The 27,959-nt window shown below is 35.2% G+C and overlaps 3 protein-coding genes, 1 long non-coding RNA gene and 1 pseudogene across 8 annotated transcripts; 2 read left to right on the top strand and 3 right to left on the bottom strand.

The window, feature by feature from the left end:
* Positions 1-653: 653 nt before the first annotated feature.
* LOC142524912 (putative methylesterase 12, chloroplastic) lies at positions 654-3,995 on the top strand. Its single transcript, XM_075629067.1, has 5 exons — positions 654-1,247; positions 1,793-2,032; positions 2,136-2,279; positions 2,635-2,769; positions 3,563-3,995. Exons 1-5 carry the CDS (start codon positions 975-977, stop codon positions 3,833-3,835), a joined length of 1,065 nt encoding a protein of 354 aa, XP_075485182.1. The 5' UTR covers positions 654-974; the 3' UTR covers positions 3,836-3,995.
* A 909-nt stretch (positions 3,996-4,904) lies between these two features.
* On the bottom strand, positions 4,905-15,833 carry LOC142524320 (agamous-like MADS-box protein AGL11). Of its 4 annotated transcripts, none has more exons than XM_075628254.1 (9): positions 15,686-15,820; positions 14,672-14,862; positions 6,814-6,895; positions 6,434-6,495; positions 6,027-6,126; positions 5,893-5,934; positions 5,480-5,521; positions 5,196-5,353; positions 4,905-5,116 (listed from the first exon to the last, which is right to left on the bottom strand). In XM_075628254.1, the coding sequence occupies exons 2-9, from the start codon at positions 14,851-14,853 to the stop codon at positions 5,083-5,085; spliced, it is 702 nt and encodes a 233-aa protein (XP_075484369.1). In that variant the 5' UTR covers positions 14,854-14,862; positions 15,686-15,820; the 3' UTR covers positions 4,905-5,082. The 4 variants fall into 4 exon arrangements, with proteins under 4 accessions (XP_075484369.1, XP_075484366.1, XP_075484367.1 ...); XM_075628251.1 differs by lacking the exon at positions 15,686-15,820 and adding an exon at positions 15,397-15,633; XM_075628252.1 differs by lacking the exon at positions 15,686-15,820 and adding an exon at positions 15,397-15,627 and having other exon boundaries at positions 4,905-5,120; positions 5,199-5,353.
* A 2,759-nt stretch (positions 15,834-18,592) lies between these two features.
* Positions 18,593-20,561, bottom strand: LOC142525348 (uncharacterized). Its single transcript, XR_012815058.1, has 2 exons — positions 20,308-20,561; positions 18,593-19,084 (listed from the first exon to the last, which is right to left on the bottom strand). It is a non-coding gene; the product is annotated as an uncharacterized LOC142525348 (long non-coding RNA).
* Positions 20,562-21,957: 1,396 nt separating this feature from the next.
* Positions 21,958-24,568, top strand: LOC142524146 (putative 12-oxophytodienoate reductase 11; annotated as a pseudogene).
* A 391-nt stretch (positions 24,569-24,959) lies between these two features.
* Positions 24,960-26,676, bottom strand: LOC142524147 (glucuronoxylan 4-O-methyltransferase 1-like). Of its 2 annotated transcripts, XR_012814845.1 has the most exons (2): positions 25,308-26,676; positions 24,960-25,134 (listed from the first exon to the last, which is right to left on the bottom strand). XR_012814845.1 is itself a non-coding variant. In XM_075627937.1 (1 exon), exon 1 carries the CDS (start codon positions 26,268-26,270, stop codon positions 25,380-25,382), a length of 891 nt encoding a protein of 296 aa, XP_075484052.1. In that variant the 5' UTR covers positions 26,271-26,674; the 3' UTR covers positions 25,159-25,379. The 2 variants fall into 2 exon arrangements, 1 of the variants encoding a protein (XP_075484052.1); XM_075627937.1 differs by lacking the exon at positions 24,960-25,134 and having other exon boundaries at positions 25,159-26,674.
* Between the last annotated feature and the right edge of the window lie 1,283 nt (positions 26,677-27,959).

Here is a 27,959-nt window from a genome sequence, read left to right as displayed (position 1 = left end):
CCGAATTCGTAATATTAAATAATAAAGATTAATTGATCTTAGCATAAGATGTGGTTTCTTTGGAAACAAATAGGATAATGGTTGTTAAAAAAATCAGGATAATAGTTTAGCATTCAAAAACTTAAATTATATTCTTTTTTAAAATATTCGAATTTTATCAAAAAATATATCTTTTGCTGACATAACTGGACTAATCAAATAAATAGAGTAAATATTTTGTGAGACGACCTCACGAATCTTTATCTGTGAGACGGGTCAACCCTACCGATATTCACAATAAAAAATAATACTCTTAGCCTAAAAAGTAATAATTTTTCATGGATGATCCGAATAAGATATTCATCTAACAAAATATGATCCTGAGACCATCTCACAAAAATTTTTATCAAATAATAATTGTCCATTTTTTCCAAAAAGAGATTATAAATTAAATTTTCCTCCAAATGACATCATGAAATGGAAATATCGATGAGTCGTTATCATTAGACCTTTTATGAATGGCGATGTTATCCAATGGCAAAAAAGACAATAACAGAAAAAGGAATATAATAATAAAGAAACAAGAGAGCAAGAACCACAATGATAAAATAAATTATAAAACACTTTACTGCAAAAAGGAAAAAAATACCAAGTAAAAATGGCCATATTGTTCATTTGTCTTCACTTCTCACCTCAATGGGAGTCAGTGCAAACAGACAATGAACGTTCAAAAAGATCGCTTGCATTAAATTGCTTGCTTGAATTTGCAGTTGAGCTGGTTTTGGGGTCGTTCCCACACGACTTTTATTTTGGTTTTTTAATCATCGCAATTGCATTATTAGTCAGTATTCTAAAAATAAAACCACCCTTCTCCCCAACCACCTACTTGTTTCTCTTACCCTCGAAAGCAATTGCTGCCTCTTTGGTTTTTCGCTGACTAATCAAGAAAAATAGAATCTGGGTTTTGTTAAAAATTCAATCTTTACTCTTCCAGAATGGGGAATCAGCTCATGTGTATGCCTAAGAAGGATAGCAAGAATGGTGGGATTATATCAAGAAGTAAAAGGGGTTCGTTGTCGAAGAGGAAGGGTGCAACAGAGGAAGAATTGCTGCACAGGCAAGCGCTTGCTCTGGCTATTCAGCAGCATCAGCTTTCTCAGAGATTTGAGAATGGGTCCATGTCTAGGCGAATTGGATCCACGAGCTCTCGCCGCCACACCACCAATTTGTCTGACCCTTTTTCTAGTGCCCCTGCTAATAATAAACAGGTAAAGCTTTACATGTTCGCGGTGCCTTGTGCTTGTTTTTTGCTTCTTTTTGTAGTCTGCACTAATTTCCTTGTTAATATTTACTGGTACTTTTGCGAAATTTGTTTTGAATTTGGGGAGCGGAGCCACGATTAGGATCTAAACGAAAAAGGTTGAGTTATATATGTTATCTCTTAATTTGTGTTTATTTTTTATTTGCGTACATAGAAAGTGTGGCTAAGATTAATGACCCTGTTCAATGAGTGGAAAAAGTCGGGATTTATGGGGCTTTTTCTTTGAGAAAGTGAAAAGGTGGTTCTTTTTTTAGGATTGAGGAGTCATATTTGTGATATTTAATAAATCTTGGTGCAAATGGTGGTTTGATTTTTATATACGGTGTCTTGTAAGATTAAAGATGTGCCACAACTCCATTCTGAGTTACTTATCATATCACTTGTCAGTTGGCTGGTAAGGATATTTTTGCAAGCATTTTTTTTAGACGAGCACAAGCCCCTAAATACCTTCTTTTAGGGGATCATCCTCTTTCATACGTGTATCATTTACAGTTACCAGAGTTTTTGGAGAATCTCAAAACAAAGAAATTTGTTTTGGTACACGGTGAAGGATTCGGAGCTTGGTGTTGGTATAAAAGTATCGCATTACTCGAGGAATCAGGGTTACTTCCTACCGCCTTGGATCTAACAGGATCTGGTATTGATCTAACTGATACAAACAAGGTTTCCACACTGGCAGAGTACTCAAAACCTTTGATTGATTTTCTGCAAAAATTGTCAGAGGATGAAAAGGTAGGAAGTACTTGGAATTTATAGTCGATCCATTTCAGAGCCCACTTTTAGTTTCTGTCGACTGGCATTGACTGCAGACCGAGTAACAGGTGTGTCTTTGCAGGTTATATTGGTTGGCCACAGTAGTGGAGGTGCTTGCATTTCCTATGCATTAGAGCATCTCCCAGAGAAGATCTCAAAAGCCATCTACATTTGTGCTACAATGGTATCTGATGGACAGAGGCCTTTTGATGTGTTTGCTGAAGAGGTGTGTTTAAAGTTTTGCTCTCAAAGTTTCTTTTCTTTGCAAAGTAACTTGATGCTATGTCCTAAATCAGTGGAACATTGGAACTCATAATTAATCTGGAATTTCTCGAAATTGCATTTACTGACCAAAAGAGAAAATGATTAAACTTTGTTTGTTTCCTTCATAGAAAATTAATATGTTGGTCTCCATTAAGTAAGCTTTTATCATCTGTCTTGAACTTTTAGCGAATTTTGCCATTTCCATTTAGCCTGCTTTGTTTAGCAGGCACAGAGGATGACATGTTCTTGTGGACTACGCCCTGCTTTTGTGGTATTCATTTTCTGTGATATCATGCTTTAACATAATTCTCTTGCAGATTGGTTCTGCAGAACTTTTTTCACCTGAGTCGAAGTCTCTAATTTATGGTAATGGTAAAGACAATCCTCCAACGACATTCATGTTTGAAAAACAGCAAATGCATGGGTTATATTTTAATCAATCTCCTGCTAAGGTAAGTTTACTGATTTTGGAGTTCAAATCATATCTTGGACTTGTGAATAGATTTACATAGCAGTAGTACATAAAGTTTCTTCATTACTCATTCATTCTCGATAAGCGATTTAGTGTGATGATCTGTTGTTTCTTGTATGAGTACAACCACGAACAAGTAGTGATAACTTTAGCGAAATCAGAAAAAAAAAATTAGAGCTACCACTGGGTAGTATATGAAGTAACTTAATGGCTCTATATAATGTGGTATCTGATAGGAACATAGGAATAGGATCGGTGAATAGTTGAACACAGAAGAATGTAGCTTAGAAAAGTGCTTTATTAAAGTTCTTATAGTTCCTTTTTAAGAAAAAATTAGAAGCAGTCCAGTAAAAGAAAGCCTTTTTTCGTCAAAGAGAAGTTGTAGCTTAAGTTTTCGGTTTTCTTGAGCATTTTTTGGAAATAGCTTCTGTCCAATACAATATTTTTTAAAATAAATAATGCTCTTCTTGTCTTGGTTTCACGATCCAAACCAATTCACGATCTTAAAAAGCAACTGCTTTTGAAAGGCTACCTCTTTTAACATGCCAGGCATACCTGTTTATTAATCCTTTGTGTTCCTTTAAATATGTAATTTAACTATGAACAAGTGAAATGTAGACGACCTTCAAGTTTGACATCCTTTATCTTGTAATCTGAAATACAAGAATTCATCTTGTCTGGTGCATTTGTTTAACACAAGCTAAGAATAGAAAGCATATGATTTTTTCCTTGTCACTTGGACTAACTGCATGATTTTTATCATCTTGTTCCAGGATGTTGCTTTAGCTATGGTTTCCATGAGACCCATTCCTCTTATTCCCATGATGGAGAAAATGTCTTTATCAGCAGAAAAGTATGGAACTGGACATCGATTCTACATTCAAACGCTGGATGATCATGCCCTTTCGCCAGATGTACAAGAAAAGCTTGTCAGAGAAAATCCACCCGAAGGTGTCTTTAAGATCAAAGGCAGCGACCACTGTCCCTTTTTCTCAAAGCCTCAGTCTTTGCATAAAATTTTGCTTGAAATTGCCCAAATTCCGTAGGATCAAACATATTCTTGGTATGAATATTTCGGGAGATTCTTGCTGAAGCTAGGAGGTGTACTATATGTTAGGCAACGTGTTCAATATAATATATATGTGCATACATATATATAGAAAATGATACAACGCAGTTTAAATTAATTGCTATTTTTCCCGTTTTCTTGATTTTTTTTACTTGGGTTACAGAGTTGCTCATTCAGAGCGCGTGCTTAATTCTGCTCACATGGGCTGCTACTACCACCACATGACATGAAATTAACAAAAAAATGATGGAATGAAATGGTGATTTATGTGTTGAAAAAAGAAAGAGAACCTTTTTCTTATTCCTATTGATCGCAGTGACCACCGTTACGCAATCCGAGTTTTACAACCTCGATTTAAATTAAAGTGTAATTTGTAGTTCCAAGAAGAAAACAAAGAAAATGAAAATAAAATACTATAATTCATTCCTTATTTTTTTGTATGAATATTACAAGTGTCGCATTTAATTTGAAAAACCAATTATTTTTCCCTCTCCCACCACCCCTTTAACCTCTTCTAGCATACTCTCAAGAAATCCTAGCATGCTCTTCAAACCTTTCTCCTCTGGACAGCAAGACAACAATGCCATTGGCTATATTTGTGCGTGTGTGTGTATAATGAGAGTTTGATAGAAAAAACTTGCAAAATTCTTCACCAAATCTTGGAAAAGTGTGGCCTTTGGGGTGATGAATCACCACAGGATCGACAAGCTAATTGACCAGCACAGTAATAAGCAAGAAATCTGTCTCCTCTATGTAATATAATAACACCCGTCAATTGTAAATAAGTATGCGTCCTTGAAGTAAAAGTTCTAATTTTACAACTCTCCCAACACTTTCCACAAGTGGAGTAATGCAGTAAATTATTTCAATGGAATCATCCGCCTGGCTGCGTGAACATATATTTATATATATATATAATATATATATATAAATTCTTATATTTTTAAATTATATATAATTAATTTAATTTGAATGAAAGAGAAAAAATATAAAATAGAAATAATTTAATTTGAATGGTATATCATAATAGCCTTCCACGCACATGTATTGCAAGGGGTCTAAGTAAATTAAAAAGATGCATTCATAGAAACATATATAGAAATGATCCAGACAAGTACTGATCATTAAGAAAATGCAAGAAAAACACATTAAAATGTATTAGTTTCATGCCTCCAAAACGATACAGCTCGTTAAACACTACAACGGAATTGAAACACTTGTATGTTATTCGGAAAAATCAACACCGCCGAAAAAACGGCTACCTGCATAGACAAGAAGAGAAAAAATGAATGTAAGCATAAATATGACAGACTTAATTTCATGTAAAGAATTAATACTACCCGAGATGAAGAGTCGGCTTGTCCAGAACAGGATAGATCGATGTGGTCTCCATCATATTCAATTGTAGCACATTGCTTGTGAAATAAGACTGGATGTTGTACTCTTGTCCAGCAGGAATCATGCTAAATTGCTGGAGCCTCTCATTTTCTGCTATCTGAAATTTTGCAATTTTATATATTTCAGAATATATTTATGAAACTTCTAGTTGTTTAATCATTTCGATTATTGCATATTCCATAACAAGAATCATCATAGTTAATGTTTGCATGTTAAACGTCACCTTTGCCCTGAGACAGGCATTTTCCTGCTCCAGATGATTTTCCTGTTGGAAGAACAAGTTCCACAAAATAGATGGTCATCACAAATTTGTCATGTGGACTAAATATTCAAATGGAAAAAAAATCTATATATATTTCTCCATCGTAATTATAATATTGAGCAACAACAATCCAGGGCTACGAATATAGTAAAATTAATTGTGTATTTAAAGATTCATGCATCATATGTTTTTTTTATAACAAAAACACCACCTGGTCAGTCAGGGTTAGAGGGTTTGGGAGACTCCTACCAGTCCATCAAACAAAATGGAGGTGGACTAAGCCAAAAACTTCCAACAGACCAACAGATCGTAACTACTTTTTACAACACAAATAATGTGAATCGGTCTATAAACCGAGAGCCGAAGAAAATTACCCTCTTGTGCAAAATCTCAGTTTCTGCCAGTATCATTTCATGCTGTTGGAGCAAAACAATAACATAAAGAAATATTATTATAAGAAAAAAGTGTGATTATTGGTTGATTTCTTGTAATTATTTATCATATATACCTTCTTGGCCCTGATTCTTGTGATGCCTCGCTCAAGCCTAGTTTCAAGCTGCTTCAACTCCTTCACATTCAACGACCCCAAACCCTCGCCCAAAAGATGCCTACGAAAGAGTATATATGTAAAAAATCGACATGCTATCAAGTATGGTCTATAATATGTGAAATATCACTATACAAAAAGTATTACAACTTCTAAAGATTTGACAACTACTATAAACTATATTTTTTTCCAAGAACAAAACCATATACACTTCGTTAATCATATCTTTTCCTAAAAACCCATTTTCTTAAATAAAAAAGACACCAAAAGAATTAAAATAAAAGCAAATTAAACACACATTTCTTATTCCACTTTTCTTGGTTTATATATTATTTTCTGCATGTAATTACCAAGGACGTGATCCATACCTGTTGGAGTTCTGGAGCATCTGTATTTGAAGGTGCATCTTCTTCGACTCTTGTTGGTAAAACTGTATTCGGATTCAAAAAATAAGAAACAACCACCGAAAAATCGGTCGGAATATTTCATATAGGTGGCTAGTGAATTTTACGCAAACAAATTAAATCTATACTCTTTTAAAATATATTAAAACGCACACATACAATTACATATAATACAGTATGTAAACACATATTAATTTGGGGGCGCAAGTAGCCTTGCTCAAATTCACGTTGTATTCGCGCCCCGTGGTCATACATAAGTTCAGGATTTTTCAATATTTTTGTGACAATTGGATCTTGTTTATATAACAAATGTTTGATCGATGCATTTCAAACGGATCACTTACTTGAGCATTGATCTCTTGAGTGGTGTATGCATTTGAGGAATCTGCTGTCGACTTTTTGTACCTTTCTATAGTTGACCTAATGCTGCATACATGTAATATTGCACATATAATAAATAATAACATAATCAAGATTTCAAACATAACACGTACACAGGATTCCTGCATGGAGAAATTATAAAAGAAAATTTTGAAGGTTTACTTTCATGGTTATACAATTAGTCATAAATAATTGGTTGTAATATAAGATTTTAACCATTTCTACTGATGGAATGGAACCTTTAATGATACTGTAAATTCTATAAATACATACATTTGTAAGAAAAAAGTGACACATATAAGAAGAAGATTAAACGTGTAGGAAATGACGACGGTCATTACCTACATATTTTGACAAAACTTACGTACGCAACCTCAACTTTAGAAAATTGAGATGCGTACACGTTTTTTCTTTTGACTCTCGGCTCCCGATACACTCATCGATGATATGAGAAATGCCTATAAATAGCGGTGATTAAGGTCCCTAAGTACACACACCTCATAAGAAATATACACCATCTACAGAGAGCGTGAAGTGCTTAGAAGGCTTCAACCGAAAGGAAATCAGAGAAATAAAAAATTTTCAATGGCCGTAGGTAACACTCGATTTATTTCTGTATATTGATTATCATGTTTATATACGTGCAGAAACATGATTTTTAAGAAGAAAAAAAATTCTAACAACATTTCCTTTAACATATATAGATTTCAAATATGAATTTATTATAATTTTTATCATCGGGTTTCAGTCATGTATTTCAATTTTGACAGTCTTAGCTAAAATATTTTAAATCGTATATAGCTACTAATGTGTCATCACACACATGAATACCTCTTCGACATGAGGTCATCGTCATGTCGGTACCACATTGACGTTACGACGTAAAATGACCAAAATTTCAAATGAAACAAAGATAGTGAACTAATATTGAACTTTGATAGTATAAAATATCAAAATCAAGTAAGGAAAAAGAAGGTGATGAAATCAAATCATATTTGTTTCATATCTATCTTAAACCCCAATACAGTTATTTATACTAACCTAAGCATTAGAAGATAACAACGAAAGGTGCAGAAGAAAAACATAATCTGTTGGAACAAACTCAACGACATTTCTATCTAAATTATTCTATACAAATGGTTTGGGCTTTCTTCTTGTCATGGGCCTGTAACTCTTTTACAGGAGTGGGCTGTTCAGAATGGCTTTGGGCTTGTTCTTCTCTAACATCCCCCCTCAAGTGAAGCGAGGGATGAAGAACCATGCTGAGCTTGGATCGCAGCCGGAGAAAAGCAGGAGCAGACAATGGCTTGGTAAGTATATCTGCAAGTTGATCAAATGTAGGAACATATCTAACTGAGAGAGAGTTTGATAAGATCTTTTCACGAACGAAATGCAAGTCAAGCTCCAGGTGCTTTGTTCGAGCATGAAGAACCGGATTGGCGCTCAATGCAATTGTGCTGTTATTGTCGCACCATAGTACTGGGATATGAGAAGGGAGACAATGTAATTCAGTCAAGAGAGATTGAATCCATAATAAGTCAGCAGTGGCATTCGCAAGACTTCGATATTCTGATTCTGTGCTTGAACGAGAGACAACAGATTGTTTCTTAGAACTCCAGGAGATAGGAGAGTTTCCAAGAAACCAACAGAAACCAGAGGTCGATCGACGATCATCAGGATCACTACCCCAATCCGCATCGCAGTACCCTTGAAGATGAAACTGTTGGGATACATGAAAACTGATGCCAATATCCAGCGTACCATTTAAATAACGCAAAATACGCTTGACAGCCTTCCAATGAGTATGAAGAGGAGCCTGTATGAATTGACATACTTTGTTGACACTATAGGCAATATCAGGCCTGGTAATAGTCAAGTATTGAAGAGCTCCAACAGTGCTTCGATATTGAGTAACCTCTTCAAAAGGATCCCCATCTCTGACATAAAGCTTGGTACCCGAATCCATAGGAGTTGGGAGAGGTTTGGCCTGATGCATGTTTGTACGTAGAAGCAAGTCTTTAGCATACTTTCTTTGAGAAAGAAAAAGAGAACCATCACTTGATTTGAAGACCTCAATTCCCAGAAAATATGAGATATCACCCAAGTCTTTGAAGGAGAATTGAGTGTGCAGCTGTTGAATAATGGAATGAATCTGCTGAGTGTGACTTCCTGTAATTAAGATGTCATCGACATACACCAAAATATAAATAATGGAATGAGAATCAGACTTAACAAACAACGAAGAATCTGCTCGAGAGGCAGTGAACCCCATGGCCTTCAATGTGATACGAAGTTTGTCAAACCAAGCCCTTGGGGCTTGCTTGAGGCCATAAATGGCCTTGTGAAGTTTACAAACCAAAGGGTTGCTCGCATTTTGAACTTCAAACCCGGGAGGTTGCTGCATATAGACTATCTCGTGAAGAGAACCATGAAGAAATGCATTATTCACATCGATTTGTCTAAGACACCAGCGTCTGGATACAGCAATGGCAAGAACAACTCGTATGGTGGTTGGTTTGACGACTGGGCTAAAGGTTTCAGTAAAGTCCAGTCCAGGAGTCTGAGAGTAGCCCTTGGCAACAAGTCTAGCTTTTTGCCTAGCAACAGAGCCATCCGGATTGGTTTTGGTTTTGAATACCCATTTGCAACCAACAATGGGTGTATCCGGAGGAGCAGTGACTAGAGACCAAGTCTTGTTGAGCATGAGAGCATCATATTCTGATTTCATTGCTTGAGTCCAAGCAGGGTCTGTTGTGGCTTCTTGGAAAGTTGATGGTTCATGGGGTAGGAGAGATGCAGAACACAACACTTTGGGTTTAAAGATACCATCCTTAGCTCGAGTAGTCATGGGGTGCATATTCACTTGAGGTGGATGAGGTATTGTCTGAGACTCAAGAAGAGGGGAGACTGAGGTTGATGATGGAAGAGGAACATGAGGAGATGAATGGACAGATAAAGGAGAGAGAGGAGGAGCTGATGACGAAGAGGTAGCAGAGGGCCTCAACTGTACATCGGCCAAAGAATGTATAGGTACATGTGGGAGGTAAAGGGGAGTGGGTAGTGAAGATCCAGTGCTGCTTGAGGGACAGCAAGGCGTGACTGACTGCTGTAGATAAGGGAAATGAGCTTCATCAAATTTAAAATGACGAGAGAAGTATAATCTACCATTGGAGCTAAGACACTTATATCCCTCGTGGATATCACTATAGCCAAGAAAAGTGCAAGGAATTGATCGATACTCAAGTTTGTGATTATTATAGGGGCAAAGGCAAGGAAAACATCGACAACCAAAGATTTTTAAGGAGTGAAAATTAGGTGGTTTGTTGAATAGTTTAGTGAGGGGAATGGCATGTTGGTGGCTCGAAGAAGGTAAATGATTGATAAGAAACACAGCTGTAGAGAAAGCATCTTCCCAAAAGTGAAGAGGCATAGATGCATGTGCCAACAAGGAAAGACCTGTTTCAACTATATGCCTGTGTTTGCGTTCAACGACGCCATTCTGTTGAGAGGTGTATGGGCATGAAAAGCGACGAATTACCCCATTAGCATGAAGGAAATGGGTTAGTTTACGGAATTCCCCACGAGAATTAGACTGGATGATCTTAATGGATTTATTAAGTTGTAGTTCCACTTGGCGTTTGAAATGGAAAAATACCGACTGAACTTCAGATTTGAGTTTAAGAAAATAAATCCATGTATAGCGACTGAAAGCATCGACAAAACTAACATAGTACTTATGCCCATTTCGAGAAGGTGTATGAGCAGGACCCCATACATCTACATATATGAGTTCAAGTGGTTCAGAATGTACTGTTTGAGATAAGGAAAATGGGAGTCTATGGCTTTTACCAAGTTCACAAGCTGAGCAAAAGTCTATACTTTTATTGCAAGGAATATGGATATTACATCGCAATAAAACATTTTTGACGATTGCAAGAGAAGGATGACCTAATCTAGAGTGCCATTGAGTTAATACTTGAGAGGAGGCTGGATGAGACTTGACTGGAGAAGACGACTTAGCAGAAGTGCTTTCTGGAAAACTAGATGAGCTGAGACAGGTGGCGGAAATAGGCATGCCAAGATTGAATCGATACAGCCCATCATGCAAAGTTCCTCGGAGAAGAGTGACTTGAGTGGCACGGTCCTTCACAAGACAAAGACTAGGATGAAACTCAAAGAAAACATTATTATCCTTTGCAAATTTACTCACGCTAAGGAGATTTTTGGTGATTTGGGGAACCCGTAGTAAGTTATTCAAAACAAATGTTTGTGATGAAGGATTAGAACGAAATTTAGAATGACCAATGTGAGAGATAGACAGACCTGCACCATCGCCCAAGTGAACCTTACCACTTCCAGAATACTCGGAGCCAAGACTTAGATTACTGAGATCACTAGTGACATGATGAGAGGCCCCAGAATCACGGAACCACCAATCCTCTCCAGTAGATGATGTACTAGTGGCTGTATGCAGTGTAGCTGGAGGATAGGGGGCTGATCTCTGATCAGGATATTGAGAAGGTTGTTGATTCTTCGGAAGATATGCTTCATCAAAACGATAGAAGCAGATCTTCGCAACATGACCATGAATACCGCAAATTTGGCACACTGGTCGATTCTGATTTTGTTGCCAGGTTTTTCGACCACCTCCTCGAGAGTATCTACCACGGCCACGGTTACGTCCGTTGGAGAGAAATCTAGATGTTTGGTAGGAGTTTTGATGTAGATTCTTATGTTGCGGTGCTGCAGTGGTTACATTAACCATGGGTGATGCTATCTCATTGGGAGAATTGAAGGCTTCCAGCCTGCCTTCATGTGAGAGAAGAAGAGCACCAACATCAGAAAAACTCAGTGTGTCTACACGGGAAGTAACATGAACAACCACCGAGTCATATTCAAGACCTACACCACCAAGAAGATATAGGATTTGGTCTTCCTCTGTAATCGGGTGGCCACACGCTGCAAGCAGGTCCATGTAATTTTTCATTTTGGATAGATAATCCTTCATGGTTAGAGCCCCCTTTTTCTGAGTTTGAAGCTGCAGGTTATATTGCATTACACGTGCTTTCGACCGGGAAGCAAAAATACGAGATGTGCGAGTCCAAAGTTGAGTGGCTGACTCACAGCCGATCATTTGGCTCTGGATGCTTTCCGACATGGATGCAAGGAGAAAGGAAAACAGCAGCTGATCTTGCCTGCACCAGGTGACATAGTTGGGATTAATTATCAGAAACAAAGCGAGAAGAGACTGGAGGATTTTCAAGAATGAAGAACTCAAGGCCCAAACCCCTGATTCCAGCGAGCACTTGTAAATGCCAAAGAAGGTAGCTGCCATCGCTAAGTTTGACAGATGTAATTTGATTTGCAGGGTTAACAAGAAGGAAGCTGGGATTGATAATTGGGGTAGGAATGGTGCTTGAGGTCCCAGCAATGGATCCGGCGTCAGCCATGGATGGCTCTGATACCAAATAAGGAAAAAGAAGATGATGAAATCAAATCATATTTGTTTCATATCTATCTTAAACCCCAATACAGTTATTTATACTAACCTAAGCATTAGAAGATAACAACGAAAGGTGCAGAAGAAAAACATAATCTGTTGGAACAAACTCAACGACATTTCTATCTAGATTATTCTATACAAATGGTTTAGGCTTTCTTCTTGTCATGGGCCTGTAACTCTTTTACAGGAGTGGGTTGTTCAGAATGGCTTTGGGCTTGTTCTTCTCTAATATAAAATATCAAAATCGTGAAGAGACTAATACAAATGAAAAAAAAGATAGTGAACTAATTCAAATTTTGTGTGCAACAAAATATGACCATGAAGTGGGATTATATCTTAACCACTGAATGTTATTTCAGATTAGACACCAATATGCATGTGTTTATCCATTTGGTTTGCGTAATTCTACATATTTGGAAGAATAGCCTCTGTTTCCTAGTGTTTATGTGTATATTAGTTTAATTTTTTATATTTATCTCCTATTTTATATATTTAGATGAAATAATATGCGTACATATTTATTAAAATATTTTTACCCCCATCGATAACTAAACAAAAGATAGAAGCAGAAAAATTAGAGAAATGTGGTATTTATTAATTATAATTGTACGTAGTGGAATCCTGCCAATTTGGTGATAAGCCATTGATAATATATATATATATATATATATATATATATATATATATATCGATAAATCCTGACTTCTGAGTGTGACTTTTTGGGGAACAACATTCCTATAGTATTCTTTATGTTCATGATTAATTTCTTTTTCTTTGGGATTTTACCAAAAAATTAAATCTTATAATTGCTTGAATTCCATGATGTAACTGAAAGGAAACGTGATTTGTTTTGCAAAATATAATTTATCTTTTAAATTCTTTTCTTTTATTGGTAAGATTTGCATAATAGTTTGTAATGAAAGACTAATTTTCTTATTACTGTACCAGAGAAGTGAGACGAGCGAGATACGAGAGAACAAAGATAAAGCTCACGAGAATTTTCTAAAGAACTCGTAAAGACAAAGCATCGTCGTGTTGCCGTGATGTGTTGGAAGAAAACACTCGTATAAATTGTTGATTGAATAATTGTTTTGTTGCATGCATATTTACATTATTGTGTTTTGGTTATTTTTGTTATTGATATTTTAGAATGTAACTGACTCCCTTCGCTTGTTAAGAAATATAGTTTTTATCTTCAACACTAAAATTGGTTTTATAAACTCGATTTCTTTTATATTAATTATTTAACTTTGAAGCATCACACAAGTGTGTTCACTTGTGTATATAATTGTTTTGTGCTACTTTTAGTTAAGTTAATTATTTGTGTGTTGAATTATTAGCTTTTAAACTCATCTGATTTATTATATTTAGGATGGGATTTTAGTCGAAAATATAAATTTAAAAGTTTTTAATAAAAGACTATATGCTGCACTTATAGTTGTTAAAGGTGGGTACAAAAGCAAAATCTTATACATTTTGTGTTCTTTATACTGTTTTAAACGTCAAAGGGAGGGAAGAGCTAAATTTTTATGTATACACTAAGATATATATATGCATGAAACTGGAAAGACGAAGAACCTAAACCTAATGAATGTTGTAGAGCTTTATTTTTGTAAGACAACAGTACTACTCGTACTTGTGCTGGAGAAATGAGAACATATATATTTTTTGAAAACCTGAAGGAAATATTTGAAGATTTATAGTGCTGGATTGGGTAAGCATTGGGACTGTAATCACAAAAATGAACTGCTAGTTTTGAGCAACAAAAATGTGAAAGAGAATCAGAACTCTGCCTGTTTCTACTGCTGTTCTAGATAATTGTGTATGTACTGTACTGAGCCCTTGCTTATGCATTACTAATTTCCAAATAGTTATTCATGAATTCGATTAATTTATGTCATTAATTATATATATTGCTTATGTTAGTAACACAGTCAAATGGATTTATAAAAATTGAAACTTTTTCCAAGAAAATTATTTTTAATAAATTGATCAAATCAAGTTACACAAAAATTATTTAGACTGTGGCTCCAAATTGATTTTTTTTTAAAAATTGTATGTTTTTTTTATGATTTATTTAAGATTGAAACTTTAAGGCAGACGAGACACGCCTAATAAAAACCGTGCTTTCGTTTGATGTATATATAGTGTAGATGTTAATGCTGTGTGCTTTAGGCTGTGATTAAATCAAAAGTGTGTATGAATGATTTAATTTGTACAGATATATATTTGAGATCATTTCTTGGCAATAATGATAAAGATTACGCATTATTGAAGCCGGAAAAGGAAGAGGAAGAAGGGAGAGTTGTGAGACTTACTTATTGTTGGCATACTCGTAGACTCGTCCACGGCTAGAGAAAACTATTAGTGCAACTTCGACATCGCACAGAACTGAAAGTTCATAAGCTTTCTTCAGTAGACCATTTCTTCGCTTACAGAACGTAACTTGTCGATTGGTGTTGTTTTCAATCCTCTTGATCTCGATCTTTCCTCGTCCCATTTCCCACCCCTACGTATTAATGTAAGTTTTACTTTCTTGTCAAAGTTTTGTTAATTAGTAATACAACTTCAATAAATTCGCTGGGAAGATCACAAACGATAATAGTTAGAAAAAGACAATTTATATGTGTACACACGCACTCATACAAAAGGCATTTCTTGAATTTGCAAATTAACATTGTAAAAATGCTGTCTTTTGCCTCATCCCCGGTAAAGAAGCTCATAGATCTCATAATTAACCCAAAAAAAAAAAAAACATGACAGGAAAATGGAGGATTATTAAAGAAAACAAAACCCTTGACTTCGATAACATGATAAAAAAAATAAAAAAGGAAATAAAACTAGACGAAATAGTATATCAACTCAAAAGCTCAATTTAACAACAAACTGATGAGGGATAGTATAGAATCAAACAAAGGAAAAGAAATGATAATTTTTTGTAGGAAAACATTGTAGCTTTAAGAAAGAAGTGATAATTAAAATGGGGGAAACCCCATCAAGATTTTCTTCTTGTACGAACACAAAGAATTAGAAACACACATACATTCATGATTTTAAGCAGTTCTTGGGAACCAAAAACCATGAAATGAAAACGAAATCTTCCATGCAAGAAAGCTTGATTTTTCTTCATTTTTTGCTCTTTAGCTCAGATCTATGCTTGACCACAGAATTCCACTAAATTTGCACAAATAGCAAAGAAAACATCTGAAACTGTGCCCTAATGCATGAAGAGGAAAGAAATTAAATGAAACCCCGCGTTAAAAAAAGAAACACAAGTTTTCTTTATCCATGTTCCCCGCTTAAGATAATCGTCATTGGATGACATGCAGAACAGACCTGGCCTCTTGGGCAAATTTTGCTATTTCCCTGCGAGTGGAATTATTTCCCCGAAAGCTTAAGCTAACACGAATTTCAAAGAATCCCTCCGACTAAATAAACTCAGGCTCTTGATTAATGGCTCGTCACAGGCCCAAAGCCATATTTATCCACATTCTTTCTTTGTATATGGTAGCTAATTTAGCGTATAGGTTGAACATGTGTGGGTGCGTGAGAGAGATTGAGCTGGCCAAGAAAATGACTTGTTTTCCAGATATGCACCATGCGTGGTGTTGTGGGCTAGCCATTATCAGCATCTTTGCAGTGGAGAAACTCACCAAAAACTGCAATCGTTTTGGCCTTTAATTCCCATGTGGACCATTGTGCCCTTGCAAAATACTTCCCTCTTTTACTTCTTCAGGTGCAGCTGTATTCAAACACCAAAAAGACAATCAATACATACATACATATGTGTGTGTGTGTGTGTGTGTAACATCATATTTTATTTTGAAAAACATTGCATTATATATGTATGATTATACAATCATCAAAGTTGAAAGCGAGCTAGTGATCGCTCGATTCATCGTTATTACAATCCTTCGAAATATTGCTTTGTCATTAATGAAATATCAATATGATCCAGCATTCTCTAAATAATATTATACTCTCCTTGAGTGGTTCGAATTTGACTCGAAAATTCATAAATCAACCTAGCTAGTTATGAGCCTTCCAGTTCCAAAGCTCCCCTCTATCCTAGTGAACTAAAAACACTAAGCTACTCTTGAAAAATGGAAGAAATCTTCGGAATATTCTTTGCGTGACGTTCCTAATCTAATGAGTCGTTAACTTTCTAGAATCAATGGTAAATTTATATTAGTGATACACAGAAGATTTCTTTATCATGAAAACAAATGAGTTATGTGGCTAATCAATGGTGGTATGAAGGCCTGATTAATACGTATATGTTAAATCACTGTTTCGGCAGATTAGGGTTTGGTGCAGTCCACCTAGAGTTCACTATATCTAATTGGGAAGTGTCTATCCACAAACTTGATTTTCGTCCGAGGTGACAAAATATATAAGATTATGACAAAAAATTGTGTGAGATGGATCTCTTATTTGGGTCATCCATGAAAACATATTACTTTTTATGCTAAGATTATTACTTTTTATTGTGAATATCGGTAGGGTTGACCCGTCTAACAAATAAAGATTCGTGAGACTGTCTCACAAGAGACATACTATAAGATTAATTATATATTCTCCATAATTAATAGCAACGTTGCTCTCTTATATCTCTTGATTCTTATTATATATTAATTAGTAACCGACAACTTGGGTATGATATTTTTTAAAAAAAATAAACACTTTTGTTCTTAATATGTAACAAAAATATTTCAAAGTAGACTATTCTGCATGAGACGCAGCAAAAAAGATTAATTACTATAAAAAAATATTATTATTATTATTATTATTATCATCTTATATATGTAATTAGAAGAAGAATGTTTCGATTCAACGTACAAGCTTTGAAAATTAAGATCGTACCATTGGACACGCCTAGGTTTGTACTTTATTCATTTTGCAAGGAAATGCTTAATTTTTTTTTTTTTTTGGGTGGCCCAATTTTAGATATTTAGCTTGTAAATTTGGTCAGAACACGCTCGAGGACTTTGCAATTGACTTCCTTTGAAAATTTGATTTGAATCATGTCCGTATTAAAACCTTTTTAATAATTTTTATACACTTGGAAATTAAAGTTAATTGCCGGTTATTTATTTATGAGAATTTTCTAGTTTCATCGTGATTTTTATTCAAAAATAAATCGGTCTAACCCGAAGCCGACAAGATCTAATCGGTTTTTGATCGACGGGGGACTGAGAGCACTCCCCCGAATATGATAGTGAAGTCGTGTTAAATTTTTGGAAATCGAATGGGAAAAAATGGGAAAAGAAGAAGAAGGAGGAAGAAATAAAGTTTGTAATAAAGACTATGTGACGTGGAAATGATTTTTCAATATTGTTGTCATAATTATAACATTTTAATTGAGTTGCGTGACCGTGTCATGTTGCATTCTTTGTAATGGATTCGATTCAAAGTCAATTTCTTTTTCTAAAATTGGTTCCAATAAAATTAGCAAGTCGAGCTTTCTTGTATATATCAATCTCTCTTCCATAAAAAGTAACAATACTATAATTTTGACCGAGTCTCTCCAAGTTTCGCGAAAACTCATTTGATATAATCTCACAGTTCAATTTTTGTGACTCTGAATTTTAAAGATATTTACTAAGTTATCGCGTAACCTTTCAAAGAAAAAAGTTATCCCTTTCAAAGAAAAAAAGTTATCGCGTAACATTATTGAAATACATGTAATAGTAGATACTTGAAAGAATATATATATTTTTTTTTGAGAGAATTGATTTTGAAAATTAAAATTATAGAAAAGGAAAGTCCTCAAGATGTTGAAATGTGGTCCAAATGTGAAGACCACCCCTCTTTATTGTATTCAGCCTTAATTCAATTCTCCTCATGTGACTTTTAAATTTATCTCAAACGGAATCTTTCGCTATTTGCTTAGCTTTTTTATTTTTCTTTACAATTACTATTTTCCCCCCTAAGCTTCCCTGTTCTTGAAATTACAAACATTTTCTATTTACAAGATTCGAATTCGAGATTATACTCTAAAAAATTCGAACTATTAATAACTAGCCAAAGGTAAACAAAGAACTAAATTCAATGAAACACACAAATTTTTGGGACAATATTGTGTCTGAAAAAAATAAAAATCACACAATTTTGGGACATGGAGAAATTGCAAATGAAACAAATAACAAAAAGCCTAATAAAAATTATACGAACTAGGACCAAAATACCAAATGTTTCAAAGACAAGAAATCGCAAAAAAAAAAAAAAAAAAATACCAATTGTTGAAACATTTTTCAACTTTTCGTGACAAGGACAAATACATATAATGTATTTACGAACAAGATCAAATCAACAAATCACTAAATAAATGGCGAACTGAAGACCTACTTAGCTTCTTCTGACGATGTTTAACATATTAACCTTAAAAAGAGGCCACAATGTAATGCATGTAAAAACCTTCCTTTTCCGGTTTCAACAATATACATGAAACTTAGTCAACACCCAATCTCAATCCCGGAGACCAAGTTCGACCTCAAGATCGTCGTCTTGTTCAAAAAGCTTGAGAAGGCGGGCATGTTGTTCTTCTCTCTTCTTCTTCTGCCACAGCTTGTACAAGAAAACAGAAAATGCAACAGCAGCAATGAGTCCGAGGCATAAGATCAGGATTATTAATTTGGTGGAACTTCTGGACGACTTGTCATTTTCGATTCCCTTTTCATTTGTAGAACTTGATGATGATGATGATGATGATGATGAGATGTCTGCTAATCCTGCATATAAACAGTACAACGATGAAGTGTTTTAACAAGTGTTTAAAAAACATAGAGGTCCCAAACCTTTAACAAGTAAGAAAGGGAGTAATGAATACTCCAATTCGCTTTAACTATTGGTGCATACTTTCAACAATTCCCTTAAAATTCTATACTCACATTCGAATTAAATGAATCACTCTCGAAAAAGTGTCAGCTTGCTACTCAAGATGAATTGTCAGGAAATAAGTTTACAGCAAAGATCTTGATGCCGACTATCCCACATTCGGTTATGAAAATGCTGTAACTTTAGTGTGTTCTTGTGTGTGTGTGTTTTAGTATACGTCTCAAATCTTATCCCTAGTATCGGCATTCGACACATCAAAGTATTGAAGATTTGGGACATTGGAAATCTGTGAAACGGAAATTCATATCATTGTGTGTCGTTTTTGCGGACGAAGAACATGCAACAGATGAGGGTCTGATCCAATGAAACCAATTTGAACTCAGTACCATTTAAAATGTAATCAACATTAAAAACATCTTCAGCCTAGCTAGTAATAAGCCCAAAGTAAGCTTATAACCCTTTAATCGGTATAAATGACCCGAGCTTCAATAGTCTTAGAACTTGGGAAATCTAAAACTCTGTGGAATTCAACTCAAGTTCGTCAAGAACGAAAACTGGGATGAGCAACGACGTCAATTGGACTCATAGGAAATCGAACGATCAGTTGAATTGGCTGGCTATTCAACAACCCAACAAAAGCTTAAAGTTTACAACTACTTTTCAGCTTCCAATCACTTATGAAAAAAATTAACGAGGATGATAGAAGGTTAATACCAATCTTATTCCAGTATTTACACACACGCAGGTCATGACCTCCCAAAAAAACATCAAACAGCATAAATATCTCGTTAAACAAGATCAAGAAAGATCGAACATTTAGCCTTTCAACGGGTTCTAAAATACTCCCTGTAGTAATCTGCTCCAACACAACAAATTCACGGTGGTTACAGATAGATTCATAAAACGCAGAACCCACATCAGAACGTTCAGATCTAATCTTGAAATCACTGTTATGGATTTCTTTCCAGATAATTTTTTAGCAACTAATTTAGAACAGAACACAAAATCTTGGTCCCGGTTAAAAAAGTTCCGATCTTTCTCATTAAAACAACTAGTATAAAAGAGTACACAATCGAAATTTCGAGTTCGTGATGATAAAAAAAATAATAGTAAAGACCTGGAATTAATAGAAGCGAGGACGAAACGAAATGGAACGACAGCTGCGGAGAGATCGGAGTTCTGAATCTACTAAACTTTTCGTTCATTATTCCTTTAGTCTGCTTCTTGTTTCTTCTGCTACGTTTGTTACCGAAATATAATAACAATCAAGCTTTGTGCGTGGGTTAATTAGCTGTCGGCTGCGGTTTAAAATGGGACTCGTGAATGGCGATGTCCTGCAAGTCACCACTATGTCAAAACTTTTCTTTTCCAAATTTTATTTCCATCCAGAAAATATTATCTTTAACAAATTTATTTTGATGCTATAAACGTGGTATCCAAATTATTCGTCAAAATCGTCAAATTATTATAAAACAATTACACGTTTTTTTTTTTTTTTTTCGTGATTCAATTTATGACATCACATAAAAAAATAATATATTTAATTTGTAATCATCAGTTTTCTAAAAAATGATAGGTGGGATCGGTCAATTATCGACCACCGCTTAGGGGCTTGGACAGTCGTCCAAGCGGTGCATTACATCCTGTATATAGGGTCACGATCCCATGATAGAATGAAGAGTCCAAATTTAGCCACACATATATGAGGTCTACTAATTTTTTTAAAATCACATATGTGTGTGAATCTTGTCCATCCAAATCATGTGAGGACAGTGTCCCCATATGTAGCATCGACCTAACCCGTCCAACCAACGTCTAGGTGGTTTTTTTTATCTAAATATATATTGTTTTTTGCATATCTCAATATTTTTCTAATAATTCTTTTATATCGGATTCAAACTCAAAATTAATGACAAACTTTTTTCTTTTTATACGATACAGCAAATTTATTAAAAAAATAAGTCAAAAACATTTTTTTTAAAAAAATTAAAAATTAATATAATTTTATGAGTAGGTCTCGTGTGAGACGGTCTCACGAATCTTTATCTGTGAGACGGGTCAATCCTACCGATATTCAAAATAAAAAGTAATACTATTAGTATAAAACTAATACTTTTTTATGGATGACCAAAATAAAAGATCTGTCTCACAAAATATGACATGTCAGACCAGTCTCACACAAATTTTTACATAATTTTATATATAATATTAGGCAACTGCTTAAATAAATTTTTTATTCCGATCAAACTATATATATAATGATGAAATGAAATGAATCAAATATATAACTTCGATCAACTATTGAATAAAAAAATAACATTCTCATGTATATTGACTCTCATATTTTAATTAATTCAATATATAGGAGGATGTCATTTTTTAATTAAACAGTGAACCAATTTTTTTTTTTTAAATACCCCTCCTCAATTTTACCATTTTTGTATCCTAACGCGTAGATTTTAAGGGGTTAGTTCGATTATAGTATTATGTAGTAACCACTGCTTCGTCCATTATTACAAAAAGACCACGTGTATTTTCTCCTTTACAATTACCAATATTTCTGTACTACTAACGAGTCATTGTATGTAACGTTCTTCTCGAAGTCATCAAATGTCGTGGGCTATCTACCACGTTACTTGCCGTGAAAAGACTCCTCGCTCTCCTCAGGCTGCCACCATATTTCAGTGGATTGTGGAGATATATAAATTGCACACAAAAAACATGAGATATTTTATTTTTTAAATTATGATCAACTGTTTAATTAAAAAATGATCTATTTTATTTTACGAAATTTTCTCCAAAAAAGACCCTCTCTGCAGTTGTAAATCACGTTCTTACTTCCATTTTTTTCTAGTGAGGCGGGTGAAATGCGGCCAAATATGGGAAGTGAGATGAGGGAGGAAGAAGTGAAGCAGCAAATCCCACTTCTCACTCCTTACAAAATGGGAAATTTTCAGCTTTCTCATAGGTATTCATTATTTATCAATCGACAAACATCGTCTTCTCTTCTGGTAGAAATCGATTGTTCAAGAAATCCCACCCAAGTTTCGTTTTGATTCATGGATTTGTGTACGTGAGAATGTTATTCTTTGAGAATATGTGGCTTGTAACGCATCAAGATTTGATCTTTAGCAGACCCTGTTGAGTTATATGCGTGATTCTTAGTTGTATGGTGATTTTGATGGAATATGTATAATTGACAGTGATTTCAGAGAGCTGATCGTAGGAACTTTTGAATACTAATTTTGTAAACTATAGTTTGCAGAATTGTTTTGGCACCACTGACTAGGCAGAGATCTTTTAATAATGTTCCTCAACCTCATGCTATCCAGTACTATTCTCAAAGAGCAACCAAAGGGGGTTTTCTCTTGAGTGAAGCCACCGGAGTTTCTGACACAGCTCATGGGTAAGTTTACATCGGGGCATTTACAAACAGAAATAAAAATTTTGTTTATAATTTTTTATAAACTTATATTTGTCTGCCCCATGACACTCCTGCCTCCCATCCCGGCAGCTACATGTTGTTAAGATTGGAAATTTGACCTAACTCAACCCCAAAAGCTAGTTAAAGGGGTGAGGATTGTTTAAGCCCATATATACAACTCCAAAGTTATTTATCCAAGCGATGTGGGACAATTAACACAATCCTCTCACCCCCTCACGCCCATTTGGAGCGTGGAGTTTACAAATGACCCAATTATGGGCAGAACGGGTGGCCTAATTATAGGCAGTCCAACACATAACGGTGGAACCCGGGCTCTGATACCATGTTAAGATTGGAACTTGGACCTAACTCAACCCCTAAAAGCAAGCTCAAGGGGTGAGGATTGTTCAAGCCCATATATACAACTCCAAGGTTATTTATCCAACCGATGTGGGACACTTAACACATGTCAAGTCTGTATTTTTGTAAATATTATTGAACTACGGTTCTGATAATCTCGGTTACTAAGAACTCAATCTTGTTCGATGTAAGGTATCCAAATACACCAGGAATATGGACAAAGGAACAAACTGATGCATGGAAACCCATAGTAGAAGCAGTTCATGCCAAATATGCTGTCTTCTTTTGCCAGATTTGGCACACGGGAAGGGTTTCGAGCACCGGTGATTCCCTGAACACTTATCTCTCATTGGCGTTACTGTAAGTTACATTGAGGTCCATATTGTTTGATTTGCATCAATCCGGTAGTTGATCCCCTATGTTTTCTGAGCTCAAGAAAGAGAGAGAACGAATTTGGAATGATCTGGATGATGGTATTCCTCAAGCATTGATTGCAACATTGTTTGGGCCTTGTGTTGTTGAATGTATTATGCTTGTAGCAAACTATGTTCTCCATTAGCATTGAAGTAAAGGATTACATGCATGCTACATTATTTTGATCTTAGTGTCCTTTACAGGATTTCAGCCAAATGGGAAGTCTCCTATATCTAGCACAGATAGGGAATTAAACACACAAATTCGAGCTAATGGTGTGGATGTGTCTCCATTTTCCCCTCCACGCCGACTAAGGACAGATGAAATTCCTAAAATTGTTAATGATTTCAGGATTGCTGCAAGAAATGCTGTAGAAGCTGGTGCGATTCTTTTGTTTGACATATAATTTATTTAATGCTATTGGATTTGCTTGAAATTGATCAGATTTTCTCTACCATTTAGGAAAATATTTGTTCGCTCTTTGACAAACGTATTAACTTTAACATCAGGTTTTGATGGGGTTGAGATCCATGGTGCACATGGTTATCTGATAGAACAATTTTTCAAAGATCAAGCGAATGACCGAACTGATCAATATGGTGGTTCTGTGGAAAACCGTTGCTGGTTCGGTCTTGAAATAGTTGAAGCTGTGAGTGATGAAATAGGAGCTGACCGAGTTGGAATTAGGCTTTCTCCCTCTGCGACTTATATTGAATGTGGAGATCAAACCCTGAAGCCCTTGGCCTTTATTTGGCTGATGCCTTAAACAAATATGGGATTCTGTACTGCCGCATGATTGAACCAAGGATGATATCTGCTGGGGTAAAAGCTGAATGTCCAGAGAGTCTTGCCCCAATGAGAAAATCATTTAAAGGCACTTTCATTGTTGCTGGTGGGTATGATAGGGAAGACGGCAACATAGCTGTGGCTGAAAATCGTACTGATCTTGTTGCATATGGTCGCCATTTCTTGGCTAATCCAGATTTACCGAAGAGATTTGAGCTTGATGCTCCTCTGAACAAATATGAAAGGGAGACGTTTTATGCACCCGAACCTGTTTTAGGCTATACCGACTACACATTTCTTGAAGAAACTGATGGGTTTCGGGGAAAGTAAAATAATAGATCACCTTCAAGTGGAAAATTGTCTTTACCCGATTGCTATATGATGATTTATTACAGGCGATTAGTATGATACTTTTATTTCAAATTACCTGTGGTTCACTGCATGGCTTTGATGCATCATATGCCCGAAAAAGTCGAAGTCGGATGACATTTATCATATTTGTAATTGTTTGCTGTCAACAATTAAGGAAATTTACCATATTACGAGCCTTGACATATAGCATCTAACATCTGCTTTTCTTAGAACTAAAGTCTTTGGTTATCTTTTATTCAAGTTAATTTAAGTTGGATCAAATACCTTATCAAATATCTTTATACGATGAATTGGACAGCTTATAGACCACTTTGTTTCCAGTTTTTTCCTCAAATTTCAGAAGCTTTTGATGCATGAATTGCTCCTAGAAGTTATGCTTGGTCTGATGTAATATCTCTCCAACTATAACTGTCTATTTTGGAATTAAAATTCTTGTCGTATTCCTGGGAAATGCATGGTGAGTGTTGTGCCTGGACACGGGTGGGAGCCTTCGTAAGCGAGATGGTGTATCAAATTTACATCGCCCTATTGCCTATTGGCATCGCAATCTCATTTACATTGCCCTAATATCGCGAAGTGGAACAAGGTATGTATTACATTTTAGCGTTTGCGTAGTTCATATCTGTACAAGAATTTATATCATGTTTTTGTCGAAAATAAAATAGGGATGAAGAAAATATCAAATATGATGCATTTAATCAAGCAGACAAGTAAACAGCAAATACAACGAAAAAAAAACCTCTCTCTTGAATTCCCCGGGTGACAACATGCATCGATGAATGAGTGGCTGAAATATCTTTGCAGCATAGAATTTAGCGGGTTGAATGAGTTTTTTATGGACAAAAAGATCTGCCTAAACGTGTCCTGTGGCTTGGTAATGTGAAATGCCTTAATCTCCCTTCTTGTTCTCTCAAATATCCTTCGCATAAGAATGTCAATGAGAATTTATCCTCGACCTCCCTGTTCACATCATGCACAAACACATCAGTCTCACCATTTTCCCTATTTCTTGCCATCAATCCAGCAGTGTAAATTGCAGTCATCCTCCCTGGTGCTCCATCGTAGTATCCGGTTGGCGCGTCCACCATGACCAGATCCCAGTCAATATCATACACTTCATTTGGTAAGCCTTTTAAAGCAAGTTGACATTTTGAGAATCTTGGATCACTCACTTCTTTACACTCTTCTTCCATGCCAATTTCCATGAGCTCTTCGGCTTGTGTCACCTTTGTGTCATACACGACATGGTATGATTCTAAGGATGGGATTTTCCTTTGGATTTGCTCGATCCATGATTTGTCTTCTTCAAGAAAAACTGTGCGGCCTCCATGGTTCAGTGATGTCCACATTAGGCTGTCATGGCCTAGACCAAATACTAAGAAGTTGCATGGTGACTTTTTTTCGAGTACTTTTAGGGATACGGATATTTCACTGAAGGTTTGTTGTGGAGTGATGTTTAAGGTTGCATAGTGAACTAGTGAGTGTGCTAAAGAAGATGTGATTTTATTGCAAGTTGGCAGCAAAGGAAGAGTTGGACAATCTGTTGGCAATTGTTCTTCATGAACATCAGACGAATTCGTCTGTAGGATTGAGGAATCAAGTGTTGTTGTAATCTGCTTAGAGTAGGAGAAACCCGTTCTTATGATCAAGAAGAGAAAGAAAAGGAATAAAAAGCAAATCAAAACGATCTTCAGATTAATGGGGTGTTGTGGTTTACCTCTCATGTTTTCTTTCCTTGTGTTTTTCTTGTTTTCGAGTCCTTTCTCGATAATTTTCAATGAAATACTGATCAATCAATTCCAAGAAGTCTTGGTCGATCCCCACAACGTCTACAATGAGAGAAAGGGGAGGGAAGATTTGAAGATGAAGTTTCTTGATCAGTTGCTAGAAAAATAATGCATGAATATTATGAGTTTGTTTGGAAATTTTGATCTCCCTTGAAAATGAAGAAAAGGGCTGTTGTTTGATGGGGACAAAAGAACTAATGATTGTCTCTAGCGTGCAAGACAGATAAGTTGTTGCATCTTTGCTTCGGTCATATTTTTTTTTTAAGCAAGTTATAGTAGTTGGGATAATATTAGGTGAATTGTGCTTGTTAGATCCAATCAAACAAATTGACTTTTGAAGAAAGGGTGGATACAACTGTAGTAAGAGGATGATTATCTTTAACCAACAAAAGAAAATTAAAGTTTAATATATAATTCTCCATAATTGAGTTTATCCCTTCTAATTTTATTGAAGTAGTTCTCTTGTGAGACGATCTCACGAATCTTTATATGTGAGACGGGTCAACTTTAATTATATTCACAACAAAAAGTAATACTGTTAGCATAAAAAGTAATATTTTTTCATGGATGACCCAAATAAGAGATATGTCTCACACAGTATGATCCGTAAGATCATTTCACATAGATTTTTGACATTTCTCGTAGTTCACTTTCTTGTCGTCTACCTTCCCTCCCTAAAATGCCCGGATTTGCAACTGATTTTAAAAGGCATGCTCATTGATGAAAACAATTAAATAATTGATTTTTTTAATCCTTAAATCAAAATTATATTACTCAATGGAAATTATACAAACAATGTAAATAGCTAAATGATATAATATACGAAAACCATCTTATCTGTCAAGATCTCAGAGATTATATTTTATTTTTGCCTCATTCTGTGGGAAGTTCTTATCTTAATCTCGGTTTACACCAAATCGTGATGTTGATTCTTTTTCTCCCCCTCAAATTTTAATAATTATTGCACTTGCAATGATTCCATGTCCGGTGAAAAATATTAAAAGCTTGAGAAAGAAGATGTTTTTGTCATATATTATACCAAGGAACACAAGAATATATATTTTATATATTTCCCAGTAATAAATGCAAGGAACCACGTTATTGGTATTAGATATCGTTTGTTCATGAGATAAGTGAATGATGTATACAAAGTGATAAGAAAAAGAAAATTGAGGATAATTGAGAGTGTGATAAAATATTTAGTGTTTGGTATGATTTTAAAATGATTGATTAATTTTGTATATTGCATTGCAATTACCACAATATCCCCATAATGTATAGCAATTACAAAGCTTTACAAAGACCAAATTAATAACATGTTTTTTTTATTAATTGGATAAATAAGTAAATATTTACAAATATACTTATAAAATAATACTATTATTACTTATAAATAAAAACATTAAAAATACAAGGTGAATTTGTTAACGTGATTGACGAATTAGAACCAAACACATGTTATCAGTCCTTGAACAAAACTGGGGGTATATTGTATGTACAAAAATTCAATTCAATCAACATTTCCAAGAAGTCCGACGATTAATTCGGTTGATTCATTAATAATACCTAATTTTAAATAACACAAATTATTTAATTGGCTTTCAGCAATCGAATAGATTAATGCAT

The sequence above is a fragment of the Primulina tabacum genome, chromosome 14 (genome assembly GCF_025594145.1).
Source record: "Primulina tabacum isolate GXHZ01 chromosome 14, ASM2559414v2, whole genome shotgun sequence".
Taxonomy (NCBI): domain Eukaryota; kingdom Viridiplantae; phylum Streptophyta; class Magnoliopsida; order Lamiales; family Gesneriaceae; genus Primulina; species Primulina tabacum.
Note: the sequence above shows the minus strand (reverse complement) of the source record. Positions and strands in the feature narration are given on the sequence as shown.